Source organism: Hordeum vulgare, chromosome 5H (genome assembly GCF_904849725.1).
Source record: "Hordeum vulgare subsp. vulgare chromosome 5H, MorexV3_pseudomolecules_assembly, whole genome shotgun sequence".
Classification (NCBI taxonomy): domain Eukaryota; kingdom Viridiplantae; phylum Streptophyta; class Magnoliopsida; order Poales; family Poaceae; genus Hordeum; species Hordeum vulgare.
Window position 1 is genome coordinate 557,842,322 of NC_058522.1, and position 19,640 is coordinate 557,861,961.

Genomic DNA, 19,640 nt, shown 5'->3' on the forward strand with positions numbered 1-19,640 from the left:
CATCGATTTAAGTACATTCGATTGTGCATATTTGATTTGATTTTATCGATCAAGGTTTTTCGAAGGTGGTTGCTGCTTCGGATCAATTAGATTGTGAACTGAGTTAAATGTGTTGTCTCGATAGTGCATAGGAATGCTAGGGTTGCAAGGATTTCTAGGATTATATTATGTGTGCATGTTGAGACCTATTGCTAAGGTTATTAAGATAATAGTATATGCGAATGTGAGGACTGATTGCTAGGATTTTTACACCGTACACGGATGTGTAGACTGATCCTGACTGCACATTGTGGTCCTACACATTGTAGATCAATTACATTTCCTAATCTTCTTCATTGTAGTGCTCCAAGGGCAACGAGGTAGTAGAGGGCAGCGCCTCGATGGAGGACAAAGTTCAAACCCGTTTGTGCGAGGTCATTTTACCATATGGGTTGGAGTTACTTCTGTTCTCCAATGACTTCTATAAGTACATGACCACCTTCCACACGAAATGGTGAAGAGAACACATACTGCAAGTGGAGGGTGAAGGTTTAGGATGTCAACATGAGACTGGTAGATCGTGTTCGACCTTTCTGCTATGAGGTGGTGGACAAGTGTGATAAGCACGACCCAACACTTACAATTATCAGAGATTAATGTTTGTTCGTTAGTGCATCGGTCCTGAACTATGTGTGGTTGTTTGTATGCTACTATTATATTTCTTTGTGTGTGCTATTTGTGTGGTACGATTATGTATGTTCGTTATATTATGGTTTAATCGATGTGTGGTAAAGTCGTTTATTTATGTTGCTCACTATTGTTGTTGTGCCTATGACCACATGTGTTAGTAACTTCACCACTTGAAGGAGAGCTTACTCATGTCTTCAATGGGGTCACCTGTTTTTTAAGAGAGTGTGTTATGATCTTAATGAGGTGCGAGCTTTGCATCCGATATTCGTTGGGCCACACGCCATGCCTTATACATAACCAAACAAACTTCACGTAGCATCTGGGGAGCACATGCTTGCAACCAACGCCGTGCTAGTGGTCCACCTCTAATGTAGGATGGGGTTTTATAGACAACCAAAGTAGACACTTAACATGGTTTTAAACCTGCATTAGCAATGAGAGACGACTATAGGGTACGAAGTGAGCCACAAATGCAATGAGAGACGACTATAGGGTACCAAACACGCCCAGTATACAATGAATGCTGGCATCTTATATGGGATTGGATGGCGTGTTCAGAGTTCTCAATACGGTTTAGGTTCTCTTGCACATCATTGTCACCTAGCTCTTTTTACTCTAATTTGATGTGATTATAGTTCCATGAGGTGCAAAGTTGGTGATAGATGTGGTCGTTCACTAAAAAAACATGCGACGCCGGGAGTACAAACCGCCCGGTAAAGTATGAATCCACCTCGACGTACGTTAGACCGTGCATGACATTTGATGTCAAGGACTCGATGTATAGTTGATTGAACTACAAGTGTAAACCGAATGTCTCTTGTCTTTTGAAGTCGGAGCTGTTTGAGGGGGATCCTTGCGGCGACGATGACGTGAAGACGGGTGGTCGGTTCTGGCGCTGGCTCGGCGCAGGTCCTGTGCTTTTCTTCCTTCAATGCTCGTCGGCTGAGTCAAAGCTGCCTGGTCGCCGGCGCGTGTGGTGGACTTTTGGCGTTGTCCGACGCAGGCCTCTACGCTTGTCTGCGGTGGAGGCTACATCGGTGGTCGTTGATGGTGAAGTCGGAGTCGCCCTCGCGGAGGCGTGATGACGATGATGCCGGATTACAACCTCGACGGAGCTCTTCCCCTAGGCGGCGTGTGTGCATTCTTGTGTAGGTTGTGAGATCGCCCTGTGTGCCTTGTCGTGGCGGGCGCATTGTGACGGTTTTAATCCGATTTTCCGATTATTAACCGGACAACTCTTTTCAACCTTTTTTAATGAGATCGGTACCTAAGAAACCGTATTTAAAAAAAAAGTCTTTTGTCAGCCGTTCGGTTTCACATACACCGATACAAAAAGGCAGACCACGGCAATAGAAAGTAACTGGCGGCCAGTCATGGATGCTGGTACCATTCGGTAAGCGCTGAGTGCCTGACACTTGTTTTAAATATACGCTGGAGGCCCCTAGAGCTGGCACGTGGCAGCCTACAAAAGCTAAGTGTATGCGCGTTTGCACGCTAAGTGTATGCGCGTTTGCATGGCACGGTCAGAAGTCGAGTGCCGCGTTTCGGCTTCAAGGTGAGGCCAGAACAGCCCTTATGTTGACGCGTGTCTAATATAAGCCGAGAAAATCAGTATAAACCATGCTTCGATCATCGCTTACGGCGTAGGGGTTCATGTGCCTAACATAATCTGAGCAGCTCCCACGATACACCGCGTACACATATATCGTGGGCAAAGTACGTCAAGCGCCCGTGTGTTGCTTGTGGTGTGCATGTACGCCTAGAGTCGACGTACATCGGGTATTCGCATACGCACGATACGGCGTGCATGTAAGCCGAGTGTTGCAGCCTTACACCTTAGCTGAGGGATGCCCAGTTTCTGTCACATGTCCTCTATGTAACCCAAGCGTCGCCACCCGCTTCCCGACTTAGAGCAAGTATAATAGAGCTGAATCAGCTGGCTATAGGAAATAAAGTAATATATTTTTGCTTAGTTGAAGAAAAGAAAAGAGGAGAGAGAAGGTCAGCGGGCTCTTAGAGCAAGTACAATAGAGCCGAGTCAGCTGGCTATAAGGAATAAACTAATATATTTTTGTTTAGTTAGAGAAAAGAGAAGAGGAGAGAGAAGGTAAGCGGGCTCTTAACTAAGAACCAGCTCTAGCACGTGCTCCTAGGCATTTTGTGAGTATAAAAGGTGGACCATATAATGAAGAAGTAGTACACTTTTGCAATGAACTATTGTACATGTTGGCTATAAGATGAGCTATAGATGACATGGCAATGGCTTATAGCCAGCAGCTGGCTATACTATTGTACTTGCTCTTAGTTAAGAGTCAGCTCTAACATGTGCTCCTAGACACTCTGTGAGAGTGAAATATGGGCCATATAATACAAAAAATAGTATACTCTTGTAACTAACTATTATACATATTAACTATAAGATAGACTACAGATGACATGACAATGCCTTATAGCCAGCAGTTGGCTATACTATTAACCATGCTCTTATGAGACCGTCCAGTGTTTGGCTCTCGAAGTATGTGTAGACCATGTTTGAACCAAATGGCAAGGCCTTTCCAGGACAGGACACATGTCTAGTTGAAAAGTGTGATTCAATCTACCGAGTTCTAGGTTTCATTGTTTTTTCTAGCTGGGTTGATGTGTGGGTGAGATCTTAGTTTTCGCTGCATTCCAACCCTTTGTGATTGTTGTTTATTAGGTTTCTCTTCAATTGATTCGTCGGTATATATGTCCACACAACAACAGAGAAACATCCATACATTCATATTGTGCATGTTCAAAACTTGAAAAGACAAACATTTTCTCTACTTAGGACTCGAAGGTTAGGAACTTCAAATGGTTTACTTGGATAAATATTGTGCATGTTCAAAACTTGAAAAGACAAACATTTTCTCTACTTAGGACTCGAAGGTTAGGAACTTCAAATGGTTTACTTGGATAAATATTTCTGGAAATATGTGATAGTGTCGCGATGTCAACCATGGGAGAAAGCCTCGAACTAAGAATCCGGCGATGGTGGGGGTTCGTGCATGTTAATCACCTTCTTGGAGGCGTCGTCTTAAGATTCTTCCACAACTGCTACTTTTGGGTCCTTCTCCTCATAGAGGACCTTGTAGAAAATATAGATGACTGAATATTGTGTTGTTGTGTGTTATTTTGATCTAACCCTTCTAGGGGTATATATAGAAGTACATGTGAGGGAGAGAGACTTTCGAGTAGAGGACAAGTCATACATGATTTAAATATATTCTATATCTAACTCCTATATCTATCTTGAACATAATATACTTCTAACATCCCCCCTTAGTCCTAGCGGAAGTGAAGTGGACGATTGTGACTGAATTTGAAGTCATGTACTTCTATCGTCTTCTCCGCCACGCCATCATCAACTGCGTCTCTGATAGGTCGATACCTAGTGCGGTGACTGCGGCCCCTTCTGATGCCTTCCCTCTCTTCTCCTCCATTGACATATGATATGAGTTTCCTTTGGATGCTTGTGTGACGACTAAGGAGACGTCATTTCAGAGTTTTGAGACCCCCCCCCTCCTCAGAGGGGAGCGACAAGTGGGCACCTCCGATTGGTTGTGTCTTCGTCTTTGAATGACAACTTGAATTTAGGACTTGATCATTCAGTGGTCACTTCATAAGACGGTGTCGGTCGGCATTTTTTTCTTCCTGTAGGTTAGGCAGTGTGCAGTTTAGCCATGAGCCCATGAAGCTAAGATGAGCTAGGTGATGTTGCTCCCTCTCAAGATGATTGCCTTTTTGTCCTTTTTTTCCACTGCCCGATGTTTGTGTGGATCATTGATACTTTTGCTGCGGAGTTTGGTTTTATCTAGTTGTATTAGCTTGATGTATCAATAAAAATACGCATTACAAGCAAACTAACATGTGATTGAATTATTATAGGGACTGTCTATTGTGAGTCCATGAGAGTTGACTAGCAAAAGAGCCCGTGCGTTGCAACGGAAGAGAAAATAACACACGCTCTGAACGTAATATATTTTCACATGACATCACATTTGTGTTGCCGACGATGACCTTAGTGCTCATACAACGAAAACACGTTTGAATGTACAATCACTCGGAATAAGATGAGAAATATGTTGTTTCTCCCCATGAGGTTTCCCAAAGGTGTGCATGTGTGGTTAACAACGGTTTTCTTTCCTCTCAATTTGGTTTTAATTTAATGGATGTTTATTGCAATTCGTATCGTCGTCGGAAAGAGAGAAAAAAAGAATTGTGCACTACAGATTAAGTTTGCACCAAAAATAATATTTAAGAAGTATTCAATAGCTAAAAATAATATCCTATTTAGATTCTACATATTTTTTTAATCAAATTTCATATATAACATGTTAAAATCGGAGTTACGGTTTAAAAGACATGAATATTTTTGTTTTAGATAAAATGTGGATTGATTAAGTGAAAACTCAGGGTTTTTTTTGTTAAAACAAAAAAACATTTCGAATGACTTAAAAACGGATGGTGGGTTAATTACCTGAAACATCAGGGGGTTTTCTGAGAAAAGCAAAAAACGATTCGTTTTCTGACTTAAATCCGGACTGCGAGTTGATTACCTGAAACATCAGGGGGTTTTCTGAAACATTCAGAAAAACGATTCGTTTTTCTGACTTAAAACAAGACTGCGGGTTTATTTTAGCAAATATCAAGGGCTTTTCTGTAAAATAGCCATGACGGACGACAGAAGCCTTAGACGCTTTATTATTAGGGAGAGAAATCTGAAACTTAACATTGGTATTCGTTGGCCTTCCGACGATGTACATTCAATGAAAGAATATGTTTTCGTCGACTATAAAGATGTCTGTGATAGACGACTTCGTAAATCTTAAAATGATGTGCCAACTACTGCACACACTTCTTTTACACGTAGATATAACAGAACTAAAATGCAATAGACCAGACATGAAGTACACATGGATTTTCCTTGTTCGTGAATTACAGAGTCTCAGCTAGAGGAGGATTTTTTTTTTTTTTTGAAGCGAGGGTTCCCGCCTCCCCCGCGATTTCCAGTACAAGAAACCAGAGCTAGAGGTGGAGACTGGCGCGGCAGAACTGAAGCCGCCATCAGTTTGCACTTGCTGCGGCGCACGATCTGAGGTGCTCGACAAATTCATCGATGTACCTGTCGTGGAGCTCCGTATCGGCTACCACCGCCTGCATCTTCGCTGCACCGGCCACGAAGCCCCTCCTTGTCTCTTCGTCAACCATGACGGCCCGGACTGCGCTAGAGACGCCATGGCGGTCGAACGACCCGTCGTCCTGGTTCCTCGCCACCTGCAACCCCACCTGCTTCGCCGCCATCTGCCGCGCGTTCGGCCCTTGGTCACCGTAGATGGGCAGCATGACGAGCGGGTGCCCGAACAGTAGGCTCTCGATCAGCGAGTTCCGGCCGCAGTGCGTCAGGAACCCGCCCACGGCCGCGTGCGCCAGGATGCTCATCTGGGGAACCCACCCCGTGGTCACCATGCCGCGGCCGCTGGTGCGTTCCTGGAAGCCGGCAGGGAGAGGATCGTCATCGGCGCCGATGGGCTTCCTGAGAGCCCAGAGGAAGCGCGTCCCGGCGAGCTCCAGGCCGAGGGCCAGCTCGCGCGCCTGCTCCTCGCGCAGCGGCACCTCGCTTCCTAGTGCGACGTAAATAACGGAGTCCGGCGGTTGTGCGTCCAGCCACCGCACGGTGGCGTGCTCTGCTCCTTGGGCGGCGGCACGGCGCGCTCCGTCGGCTGACGGAGGGAGAAGGCCGAGCGGAATAACCGGCTTGCCGAGGAGCGTCTCCGCCAGAGGGAAGGACTCCGGTTCCCACTCGATACAGCTCCGCATGGCCGCGACCGTGCACCTGTCCTTTGTCAAGATAAAGCGCTGGATGACGGACATGCCACCCGACGACGCGCCATGGCCAGTGATCAGCGCTGCGTGCCCCTCCCGCTCGTAACGGGGCACAGCGCGCGCGGCCGCGGCTGGCTGTTCTTCAACCACAGAGGCATCGGGCTGCACCGACGGTGGGCCTAGCGCAGTGGCGACCGAAGCAGCGGTCGGCTGAAGCATCGCCAATGGCACCTGGTAATCGACGGATCTAAATATGAGACATGCATGGGAATGGAATGGAATACACCTGCAACTGCAAGTTTTTTCGTGGATTGGATAGGGTCGAACCTTGTGGTCGAGGGCGGCGGCGGCGGCCCAGTGGTGGAAGCAGTCGGCAATGATCCAGTGAGGCCTGGTGGCCTCGTCGGCGCACGCGGCAGCCAAGAACTCGGCGAAGGGCGCGGCGAGGCCGTCGAAGGCCTTCCAGTGGAACTTACGGTCGCTGTAGGAGATGTCGTTGGTGGACTCGGCGCCGTCGGGGAGGCCGTCGACGCGCGGCAGCGGGAGCGCGACGAGGTCCACGCGCGGCGCGGCGGCGGCGGCGGGGCGCAGGGGCGGGAGGCGGGCGAGGTTGCGCGGCGTGGAGACGTAGGACACGCTGTGGCCGCGCTCGGCGAGCCGCTCGGAGAGCTCCAGGTACGGGAGCAGGTGGCCGAACGCGAGCCACGGGACGACCACCACGCGCAGCGGCGAGGACGAGGAGTCGGCGTCCATGGCGAAGATGGGGAGCGTGTGGCGAGAAGAGACGGCGGCTCTGGTGTGGTGGTTCTGACTTCTGATCGACTGTCGATGGTTCCACCTCGGACTGGACCAAATTTGTGCTAGTCGGCATGCGCGTAACTGTTGGTACGGGGTATACCACTGTGTGGACGCCAGCAAAGGGAACTCTGACGCACGCGTGTACGCCCCACGCCCGTTAAGTTTGTGGTGACCATTTGTACACATGGACCATTTTTGGGCCTGGCGTGCCCCAAGGATCGGGCCCACTAATGAATGGATGCAGTAAAATCGAGAGAAAAAAAATAGGTGGACTTAGTAGCATGTAATCATGATATCAGCAATATTCTCTAAAATAATTAAACCCATATTCAGATTAGTCTCTAAACTAGTCATGTACCCGTGCACCTGCACGGGCTAGGAATTATAGGGATACACATTGATGCTAATTTATTCAAACAATGATAATAAATAATGAACTTGTATTATAAACTTCATTATAGGAAAGAGTGCATTTTTCCCCAATTATCTTGGGCAAACAGCCAGCACTAGTATGAATGAGGTCTTCATGCCTTAGTTGCAAGATGCACCTCTTTGTAAATTTTACCTTACCTAGTAAGGGATAAAGATGGTACGAGTTCATTTGAACCATATGACAAGATACATATATTACTAACTTATTCAGAACATACATACTGATGTGTGCGGACCGATGAGCATAGAGGCGCGCGACGGATATCGTTATTTTCTCACCTTTACTGACGATTTGAGTAGCTATGGTTGTATCTACTTGATGAAGCACAAGTCTGAAACGTTTGAAAAGTTCAAGCAATTTGAGAGTGAAGTTGAAAATCATCGTAACAAGATCAAGTTTCTACGATCTGATCAAGGGGTGAATATCTGAGTTACGAGTTTCGTGCTCACTTGAGACAATGTGGAATTGTTTCACAGTTGACACCGTCTGGAACACCACAACGCAATGGTGTGTCTAAACGTCGTAATCGTATTTTATTAGATATGGTGCGTTCTATGATGTCTCATACCGATTTGCCGTTATCATTTTAGGGCTATGCATCGGAGACAGTTACATTTACTTTAAATAGGGCACCATCAAAATTCGTTGAGACGACACCATATGAGCTTTGGTATGGCAAGAAGCCAAAGTTGTCGTTTCTTAAAGTTTGGGGATGTGGTGCTTATGTCAAAAAGCTTCACCCTGAAAAGCTGAAACCCAAAGCGGAAAAGTGCGTCTTCATAGGTTACCCAAAAGAGACAGTTGGGTATACCTTCTATCTCAAATCCGAGGGCAAAGTGTTTGTCGGTAAGAACGAAGCTTTTCTTGAGAAAGAGTTTCTCTCAAAAGAATTGAGTGGGAGGAAGATAGAACTTGATGAGGTTGTGGAACCTCTACTTAAACAAGACGGTGGCGCAGGGAAGAAATAATTTTTTTTCGAGGCAACACCAGTTGAAGAGGAAGCTAATGATAGTGATCATGAATCTTCAGATCAAGTTGCTATCGGACCTCGCAGGTCGACAAGAGCACGTACTGCTCCTGAGTGATACGAGAATCATGTCTTCTCAATCATGTTGTTGGACAACAATGAGCCTGCGAATTATGGAGAAGAAATGGTGGGCCCAGATTCCAACAGATGGTAAGAAGCCATGAAATCCGAGATAGGATCTATGTATGAAAACAAAGTATGGACTTTGGAAGTATTACCTGAAGGTCGAAAGTCTATTCAGAACAAATGGATCTTTAAGAAGAAGACGGACGCAGACGGTAATGTGACCGTTTATAAAGCTCGACTTGTGGCAAAAGGTTTTCACAAGTTCAAGGAGTTGACTACGACGAGACATTCTCACCCGTAGCGATGCTTAAGTCCGTCCGAATCATGTTAGCAATAGATGCATTTTTCGATTATGAAATCTGGCAGATGGATGTCAAAACGGCGTTCCTTAACGGGTTTCTTAAGGAAGAGTTGTATATGATGCAACCCGGAGGTTTTGTCGATCCAGAGAATGATGACAAAGTATGAAATCTCCAGCGATCCATTTATGGACTGGTGCAGGCATCTCCGAGTTGGAATCAGCGCTTTGATGAGGTGATCAAGGCGTTCGGGTTTATACAAGTTTTTGGAGAAGCTTGTATTTACAAGAAAGTGAGTGGGAGCTCTATATTGTTTCTAATATTATATGTGGATGACATATTGCTCATTGGAAACAATGTAGAGTTTTTGGAAAACGTAAGGGATTACTTGAATAAAAGTTTTTCAATGATAGACCTCGGAGAAGCTGCTTACATATTGGGCATAAAGACCTATAGAGATAGGTCAATGCGCCTGATAGGACTTTCACAAATCACATACCTTGACAAAGTTTTGAAGAAGTTCAAAATGGAACAATCCAAGAAGGTGTTATTGCCTGTGTTATAAGGTATAAAGTTGAGTAAGACTCAATGCCCATTAACTGCAGAAGATAGAGAAAAGATGAGTGTCGTCCCATATGCTTTAGCCATAGAGTCTATCATGTATGCAATGTTGTGCACAAGACCAGATGTCAGCCTTGCCATAAGTATGTGTGATAACCTGGCTTATTAGGGATGATAGACTACTCATATCAATAAGGAATTCCTTCTTTTTCAGGATCCCATTCGAAAAGAACTCCCAAGTTAAGCATGCTCGGCTTGGAGTAGTTTTAGGATGGGTGACCGATCGGAAAGTTGATCCCGGGTGCGCATAAGTGAGTACAAAGTACGCAGAAAAGACTAGTATTGATATGTGGGGTCAGTCTAGATCCTTCCAGAAGTAACGACTACCGGTGGGTGTGTCCGGACAAGTTGGTATCAGAGCAGTACCGACCTAGGAGCCCCTTGATTGATCGAACTTGGCCGAGACGAGTCTAGTGAAAAACTATTTTGAGTTTAGTTATATCGGAGAGTAGGTTTCTTTTTTCTCCTTGTCTATGTTGTGGTGAGGTTCACAACTTAGGAAATTTAAATTCTACTCCTCTTCCCACTCAAAAAAATTTAGGATCACGCGGATATTTTTGGAATCTATATAATGCCGATGTAACGGAGTTCTGTCTTGGTGCCTCCTACTGTGTTGATTTTATTCTAGGGAGTTGAGCTCCAAGGGATTCTTGAGCACATCGTTATCATTCAGATTTCTTAGTATCTCAGGATGGAGGATGTTCAAAATTTCTTCAATACTGGTAGTGGCGAGATAACCCCGGCATCCCCAGTACTGGTGCACAGAGTTCGGGGGTACCGCCATACTTTCTATCGTTGTTATTACGAAGGTCTGAGATAGATGAGTTTCCGAGATCTCTGGTTATGTGTTAACGGATGTGATACACTGGATGGGTTAGTATAGGAGTTGAGTGACATATTACTCCTTGTATCTGTGGATCGGATTGCATGACCAGGAATTTCGGGAGTTCTTAGGTGGGAATTCAAGTAGTTACTTATAGGACAATCTTCCAACAGATCCATGATGTGAGGTTGGGGTTCGACATCTAGTGGATTCGCTTGTTCACGGTCATCTTATAGCGGTTCTCGTTGTGTCTTACAGAGTCCTTATAGCTTGCTACGACTCGGGGACGCTTCGTATGTCGTGTGCACTGCCTTGTACATGATGGCTACTGTAGGATCGATCCCGTGCGATAATATCCACGAAAATATCGGACGAAATCTGTGTCATGAATTTGTTCTTTCTTGTTTCGTAAGCCCCATCTTTTGTTTTGTTGGAATATGGTAATTCTAGTTGCTTCGATGTCAAGTGGTGATTTCATATCTTTTCCGAGAGGTGTTCTCATATTTTTATGGGATTGCAAATGCTTTTGCTCAATCAAACTTTCTTATCAATTCTTTCAACCTGAGTCGTCATATCAATTATTTTCAACCGGTGTGCTTCTCTTCTAGTGAATTCAATCTTCTTCAAGATTTGCAAGATCAATCTCTCATTTCTTTCCGGAGTTCATCTCATCTGTCCCAAGTGGTCTTTGTTTTTCCCCGCCCTCCCGCCCTTTTCTTAATTGATTGGATTTCATCCAAGTGCATTTCATTTCATTGTTGCTTCTGCTACCTTCTCTCCTATCTTGTGTCTGGTGATTGATTGTGAATATTCTCAGGAGTTCTAAGTTCATCATTTCTTCATTCTTGTTCTCTTGTCCGGTAGGTTCAATTCAACCTTTAGGTGTTCATCGTATCCTTTTCACCCTTTAAATTCTTTCCCATGTTGGTAATTCATATAAAGTCTTTTTGTTTTTCATCTCTCTCTATTCTATCTGGTGTGTTAAAGATTCTCAGAAGTTTCTTGTTTTCAATCCTTTCAATTATTTCGAGGTTCCGAAATATGACGTAAGTATGCATTCCATCAGTCACATTCCTTCCTCAAGGACAATCTGAATTATTTCATCATTGGCTCAACTTTTCATATTCTTATTCCGGAGTGTCTTAGTTATTCTTGGTGGTGTTCGCCTCATCATTTTCAGCTTGGAAGACCGAAGGGTGTTTTTCTTCAATCTTGGTCCATTCTCTTGAAGATTGTCGTTTCAGCTTGGTGCTATTCTTTCCAATCATTTCCATTCATGAGTATTCCCTTTCTTGCTATCCGGTGCATTTCAGATTTGTTTTCATTCTTGATCCTCCGAAGGCCATCATTTTAGAAGATTTCTTCGTCCTCAGCTTTCAGCTTTCGTTCTCAAATTCTTCTCAATTGTTGTCTCTTCGTTCGTCTCTCAATTATTCCAATGCCATGTTCAAGTTTTCTCTCAGGTGGCTCATGATCTCTTCATTCTCATGTATCTCCATTCATTCTTGTTACCCCCATTCATTCCAATTCTTACCTGTGTGTCTTTCAAGACTTCGTCAAGTTTGTGCTCATATTTCTCCTCAATCTTTCCAAGAAGAATAAGTGGTATGCTAAATCCACTGCTTGTCGTCAATTTAACTTGATGAAGGACAAGCATAACATAATTCTTATTCTTGTTTCATAGTGATTTCAATTCTTCTTCCGGAGTGGCTCATGATATCAATTCTTTTCCCAGCTGCTCCATCTTTTCTTTTCCTTTTATCCTTTGAGGTGGTGTTATACGTTCTTGTTAGTGGAGGAGTCTCGAAGATTTTTTTTTCAAGAATGCGATATTTCAACCCATGCTTCATAGAGTTATCTTGGATTACATATCACCTAAAGCTTTTCCTAAAGATTGTTGCTAGTATGGTGATTATCATTGATCCAAGTTCTCAATGCATCCTCTTGGTGAAAGAAGTTCTACTTATCTTGTTTCTCCTAGTGAATCAATTGTTTTCCAATTGTGGCTGCTTGTCACCTCATTGTTGATATGGTTTTCATAAGTCCACTACAAGCTTGTTCTTTCCGTTGTTGGTTTTCCAACAACTCCGTTCAATTCTTCTTGCAAGGCTGCTTCTCAAATTCAATGATGGTAGTCATTGTCATTTTCTTCTTCATTCTATTCTTCTCAAAGATCTAGTTTCCATTCCGAGTTCCGGAGTTGTGGTCATGTTGCTCTCTTCAATCTATCATCTTGTTCTATCAAGATCATGTTCTCTCATTGCTTATTCAATTTAGTTAGTTTGTTGTGAATCTTGTCAGGTTCTTCCCATCTTATCGAATTTTTGTCCCCTTTTCCTACCGAAGTGCTGTCGAAATTTTGATTGAATTCTTGCTTGTTTCTCTTATCATTCTCCATCTCTTTGCAACCTTCAAGATTCATTGGTTTCACTCGTTGGTCAAAGAAGCGACTAAGTTTTACCTCTTTCTCTTCCTCTTCCCCTTTCATTCTTAGATCTCTGGGCGAGATCTCTTGTTTGTGTAGGAGAGTTGTGATAGCCCGAGACCGACGCTCCAGAAGATTCCCCTTTTATTCCGTTGCTGTCATGCGATTGGATTGTTTGTCGCATTCATCATCGCATCATTCGCATCATCTGCATTGCATCAGCACTCCGTTGCCGCCAGTTTTCAAAACTTGCATTCGCTTTTAGTTGCCGGTTCTCTCCGTGTTCGTCGTTGACCGTTTTGAGACCAACCACACACGCACGCGCCCACGGCATCGATAAAATATTGTTTTTAAAGTGGGTGTAAAATATTCTCAGACTAGGTTGAAACTTGGCGTGCGGTCCTAATATAGTGTAGGTAGGTCGCGTGTCAATTTTCGACGCAATCGGAGTTCGTTTGATACCCCAACCGTTAAACCTATAGCAACACTATAGCCGACCCATCATGGGATGTTTTCGGTTTCAAAACTCCGTCGCCGGGTTGCCTGTTTTTCCTCTCATCTTCACTTAGCCCCTGTGCACAGTGCACCTACCCTATGCGCAACCTAGTCCGAAAACCTCCCGGAACCCGAACGGGCGGTTGTGGCCGTTGGATCCGGATCAACCCCGTTTTACCGCTAACCGTCATCGGTTTGTCCATTGGACCCCTTAACCTAGTTATTTTCGACCGTCCGAACGCCTGACCTTTTCCACGTTCTGTATATAAGAGACCCAACCTAAAATCTAGGAGGATTGTCCCATCCAACCACCCAGCCGCCGCCACCCCTGTTCCATCTCCTTCCTCGTTTTTTCTCGCTAACAAACCATTGCTCGCCCCTGCCTAATCCAGCCCGACCAACCGCAGCGCGCAGCCATCCCCTTCCAAGCATGGACGCGTCTTCGCGCCCATAGAGGGCTTTGTCCGCGCGACCCAAGAGAGGAGTTCCGTGATACGTCTCCAACGTATCTATAATTTTTGATCGCTCCATGCTATTATATTATCAACTTTGGATGTTTTATATGCATGAATATACTATTTTATATTATTTTTGGGACTAACCTATTGACCTAGAGCCCAGTGTCAGTTTATGTTTTTCCTTGATTTGAACTTTTCAGATAGGAATATCAAACGGAGTCCAAATGGAATAAAACTTTCGCGATGATTTTTTTGGACCAAAAGAGACCCCTGAAGCTTTGAAGAAGGCCAGAAGATCCACGAGGGAGTCACGAGCCCGGTAGGCGCGCCCTACCCCTCGGGAGGGCCTAGCAGGCTCGTGACCTCCCAGTGGGCCCAACTGACATAATTCCACCGCCATAAATTCCTATAAAATAGAAACCCCCAAAAAGAAACTTAGATCAGGAGTTCCGCCGCTGCAAGCCTCTGTAGCCACCAAAAACCAATTGGGAGCCCGTTCCGGCTCCCTGCCGGAGGGGGAATCCATCTCCGATGGCCATCTTCATCATCCTGGCGATCTCCATGACGAGGAGGGAGTAGTTCTCCCTCGGGGCTGAGGGTATGTACCACTAGCTATGTGTTTGATCTCTCTCTCTCGTGTTCTTGAGATGTCATGATCTCGATGTACTGCGGGCTTTGCTACTATAGTTGGATCCTATGATTTTCTTCCCCCTCTCCCTTCTTGTGATGAATTGAGTTTCCCCTTTGAAGTTATCTTATCGGATTGAGTCTTTAAGAACACTTGATGTATGTCTTGAACGTGTCTATCTGTGGTGACAATGGGATATTCATGTGAGTACTTGATGTATGTTTTGGTGATCAACTTGCGGGTTTCGTGACATCGGGAACCTATGCATATGGGTTGGCACACGTTTTGACTCTCCGGTTGAAACTTTGGGGCACTCTTTGAAGTTCTATGTGTGGTTGAGTAGATGATTCTGAGATTGTGTGATGCATATAGTATAATCATGCCCACAGATACTTGAGGTGACAATGGAGTATCTAGGTGACATTAGGGTCTTGGTTGATGTGTGTCTTAGGGTGTTCTTCTAGTACAAACTCTAGGATAGATTGAACAGAAAGAATAGCTTCGTGTTATTTTACTACGGACTCTTGAATAGATCGATCAAAAAGAATAACTTGGTGGTGGTTTCGTACCCGACAATAATCTCTTCGTTTGTTCTCCGCTATCAGTGACTTTGGAGTGACTCTTTGTTGCATGTTGAGGGCTAGTTATATGATCCAATTATGTTATCATTGTTGAGAGAACTTCACTAGTGAAAGTATGAACCCTAGGCCTTGTTTCCACGCATTGCAATACCGTTCGTTCTCACTTTTATTATTAATTACCTTGCTGTTTTTATATTTTCAGATTACAAAAACCTAGATCTACCATCCATATTGCACTTGTATCACCATCTCTTCCCCGAACTAGTGCACCTATACAATTTACCATTGTATTGGGTGTGTTGGGGACACAAGAGACTCTTCATTATTTGGTTGCAGGGTTGCTTGAGAGAGACCATATTCATCCTACGCCTCCCACGGATTGATAAACCTTAGGTCACCCACTTGAGGGAAAATTTCTACTGTCCTACAAACCTCTGCACTTGGAGGCCCAACAACGTCTACAAGGAGAAGGTTGCATTGTAGACATCAAGCTCTTTTCTGGCGCCGTTGCCGGGGAGGTTAGCGCTTGAAGGTATATCTTCAGATCTTGCAATCGAATCTTTTAGTTTCTTGTTTTATCACTAGTTTAGTCTATAAAAGAAAACTACAAAAAATGGAATTAAGGTTGCCTCATATGCTTCATCTTTTTAATGTCTTTCGTGAAAATGATGGAAATGAAAATTGTGCTCAAGTGCTAAAAGAATAATTACATAGAATGCCTGGCATAAAATATGTGAATGATGAGCATGATTGCAATGTTGTTAGTATGAATTCTTTGAATACCCATGATGCTAATGATATGCAAAGCCACAAGCTTGGGGATGCTATGTTTGATGAAGATGATCTTTTTAGTTCCCCCACTTTGAATGATCAAATTTATTATGATGAAAGCATGCCCCCTATTTATGATGATTATTGTGATGATATTATGCTATAAAGAAGAAAGATGATAAAACTTGTCACAATTATGAGTACCCTTTTACTGAACATTACTCTTTTAATGTGGAAACAATTCGTAGTGTTCAAGTCTTTTACGATACTCCCACTATTAATCATGAGAATAAATTTGCTATTGTGGAGAGTAGTAAAATTTCTATGCTTGTAGATCATGAAAAGAATGTTGTAGGTGCTGGTTATATTGTTGAATTCATTCATGATGCTACTTAAAATTATTATGAGAGAGGATCATATGCTTCTATGTATTGCAATAATATCAAGTTTCCCCTCTATGTGTTGAAATTTTTGAAGCTATGCTTGTTTTGCCTTCCTATGCTAGATGATTCTTACTCCAATAAGTTGTTTGTTCACAAAATCCCTATGCATAGGAAGTGGGTTAGAATTAAATGTGTTAGTCATATGCTTCATGATGCTCCCGTTATGTTTCAATTCTTATCTTCTATGTGAGCATCATTGAAATCATCATGCCTAGCTTGAAAGGCATTAAAGAAAAGTGCTTGTTGGGAGACAACCCAATATGTATTATTAATGTTTTTGTGTGTTCACATGATTAAGCTACTGTATTAATAATGTTTTATTGCCTTAGTTTCAATAAAGTGCCAAGTAAAGCCTTTATGATTAGTTTGGGTGATAGTTGTTTGATCATGCTGAAAAAGACAGAAACTTTGCGCTCGCGAAATCATTTCTAATTTATCTCCAGAGAGTTATTTTAGGTTGATTCTTTTTGCTGATGATTGATATACAAATTTCCTTAATTTTCATAATTGTTTCAGAATTTTTGGAAGTGCATAAGTATGGTTAGCATTCAGATCATTACAGACTGTTCTGTTTTTGACAGATTCTGTTTTCAATGCATAGTTTGCTTGTTTTGGTATTTCCATAGATTATATTGAGTAATATAAATTGTGGAAATAGTAAGATACAGTAGGAATTGTGAAAATAATTATGAGTCTTGTTTTGACAGTACCCAAGTGATTGATTTGCTCGTTATCATACTAACCCATCTCACGAAGTTCCGTTAAGTTTTGTGTTGTGAAGTTTTCAAGTTTTGGGTAGAGTTTCGATGGACTATGGAACAAGGAGTGGCAAGAGCGTAAGCTTGGGGATTCCCAAGGCACCCCAAAGCCATATTCAAGGACACCAAAGAGCCTCGTCTTGGGGATGCCCCGGGAAGGCATCCCCTCTTTCGTCTTCAATCCATCGGTAACTTTACTTGGGGCTATATTTTTGTTCACCACATGATATGTGTTTTACTTGGAGCGTCATTTTATTTTATTAGAACTTTCTTGCTGTTATTTATATTAATGTTTTTCATCATTTAGTTCAATAAAATGTCAAGGATAGCCTTTACTATGCTTAATTTGCAAGTATAGGAGTTGCTGTTCCAAAACAGAAAGTTTGCTTGTAGTGCAAAAATTCCCTAAACTTTTCTGTATGTCGGAATAGCTTGAAATTTGGAAACAGTATGATCTTATAAATCCTCTAGAGCGTGGAATTGTTTCAGATTTTCTGGAGTTAATTAAATATGAATCTTGCTGCATTCTTTACAGACTGTTCTGTTTAGGCAGGTTGTTGTTATGTTTGCATTGTTCGCATATGTTTGCTTCTTTAATGATTCCATTTGAGGATGGGAGTTTTAAATATGCAGAGGCATTTAGTATGCAATTTTAAATAATAATCTTAGTGATTTGCTACAGTAGAGGATGATAAAGTTTTGCATTGATTTATACTAACCTATCTCACGAGTTCTTGTTGAGTTTTGTGTGGATGAAGTTTTTAAGATTTCGGAAACCATCATATGAGAGGAACTAAGGAGACACAAAAGCTCAAGCATGGGTATGCCCAAGGCACCCCCAATACATATTTAAAGAAGTCTCAAGCACCTAAGCTTGGGGATGCCCCGGTTGGCATCCCACCTTTCTTCTTCAACAATCATCAGTTAGTATCGGTTGAACCTAAATTTTTTGCTTCTTCACACGATTTGTGCTATCCTTGGAGTGTAAATTTATTTTGTTTGAATAAGGTACTTAGGATCTGAAATTATTAGATGGGATAGTATTCACATAGCCAAATAATTATTCAACTACTCATTGATCTTCACTTATATCTTGTGGAGTAGTTTGTCTTTTGCTCTAGTGCTTCACTTAAATCTTTGTAGAGCATTGAAATGGTTTTATTTTATAGAATAGTTGAACTCTCATGCTTCAATTATATTATTTTGAGAGTCATAAACAGCATGGTAATTTTCTTAGGTTATGAATCTAGTCCTAATATGATGGGCATCCAAGAGGGATATAATAAAAACTTTCATATAGAGTGCATCGAATACTATGAGAAGTTTGATTCTTTGCATATGGTGTTGAGATATAAAGATGGTGATATTATAGTCATGCTAGTGAGTAATTATGGATTGGTAGAAATGCTTGTGTTAGATTTTGTGATTCCCGTAGCATGCACGTATGGTGAACCGCTATGCTAGGAAGTCGGAGCATGATGTTTTTATTGATTGTCATCCTTTGTTGGGCGGTCGGAATCGCGCGATGGTTAACTCCTACCAACCCTTCCCCTAGGAGCATGCGTCTAGCACTTTGTTTTGATTACTAATAAAACTTTCGCAAGAAGTATATGTGAGTTCTGTCTGACTAATGTGAGTCCATGGTATATACGCACTCTCACCCTTCCACATTGCTAGCCTCTCTAGTGCCGCACAATTTTTGCCGGTGCATAAACCCACCATATACCTTCCTCAAAACAGCCACCATACCTACCCATCATGGCATTTCCATAGCCATTCCGAGATATATTGCCATGCAACTTCCACCGTTCTGTTTATTATGACACGCATCACCGTTGTCATATTGTTTTGCATGATCATGTAGTTGACATCGTATTTGTGGCAAAGCCACCGTTACCTTTCATAAATGTCACTCATGAGTCATTGCACATCCCGGTACACTGCCGGAGGCATTCATATAGAGTCATATCTTTGTTCTAAATATCGATTTGTAAGTAAATAAAAGTGTGATGATCATCATTATTAGAGCATTGTCCCATGTGAGGAAAGGACGGAAGCTATGATTCCCTCACAAGTTGGTATGAGACTCCGGACTTCAAAAAAAAAAGAAAAAAAAGAGGCCAAAGAGCCCACAAAAAAATGAAAATGAAAAAAAAGAAAAAAAGAGGCCAAAGAGCCCAAACAAAAAAAATGAGAGAAAAAGAGAGAAGGGACAATGTTACTATCCTTTACCACACTTGTGCTTAAAAGTAGCACCATGATCTTCATGACACAGAGTCTCATATATTGTCACTTTCATATACTAGTGGGAATTTAATTATCAAACATGGCTTGTATAATCCAATGACGGGCTTCCTCAAATTGCCCTCGGTCTTCGTGAGCAAGCAAGTTGGATGCACACCCACTTAGTTTCTTTTTGAGCTTTCATACACTTATAGCTCTAGTGCATCCATTGCATGGCAATCCCTACTCACTCACATTGATATCTATTGATGGGC

The 19,640-nt window shown here is 42.9% G+C and overlaps 1 protein-coding gene across 1 annotated transcript; it reads right to left on the bottom strand.

Moving 5' to 3' along the window:
- Positions 1-5,566: 5,566 nt before the first annotated feature.
- LOC123399129 (UDP-glycosyltransferase 91C1-like) lies at positions 5,567-7,389 on the bottom strand. Its single transcript, XM_045093553.1, has 2 exons — positions 6,844-7,389; positions 5,567-6,747 (listed from the first exon to the last, which is right to left on the bottom strand). Exons 1-2 carry the CDS (start codon positions 7,267-7,269, stop codon positions 5,758-5,760), a joined length of 1,416 nt encoding a protein of 471 aa, XP_044949488.1. The 5' UTR covers positions 7,270-7,389; the 3' UTR covers positions 5,567-5,757.
- Positions 7,390-19,640: the final 12,251 nt, after the last annotated feature.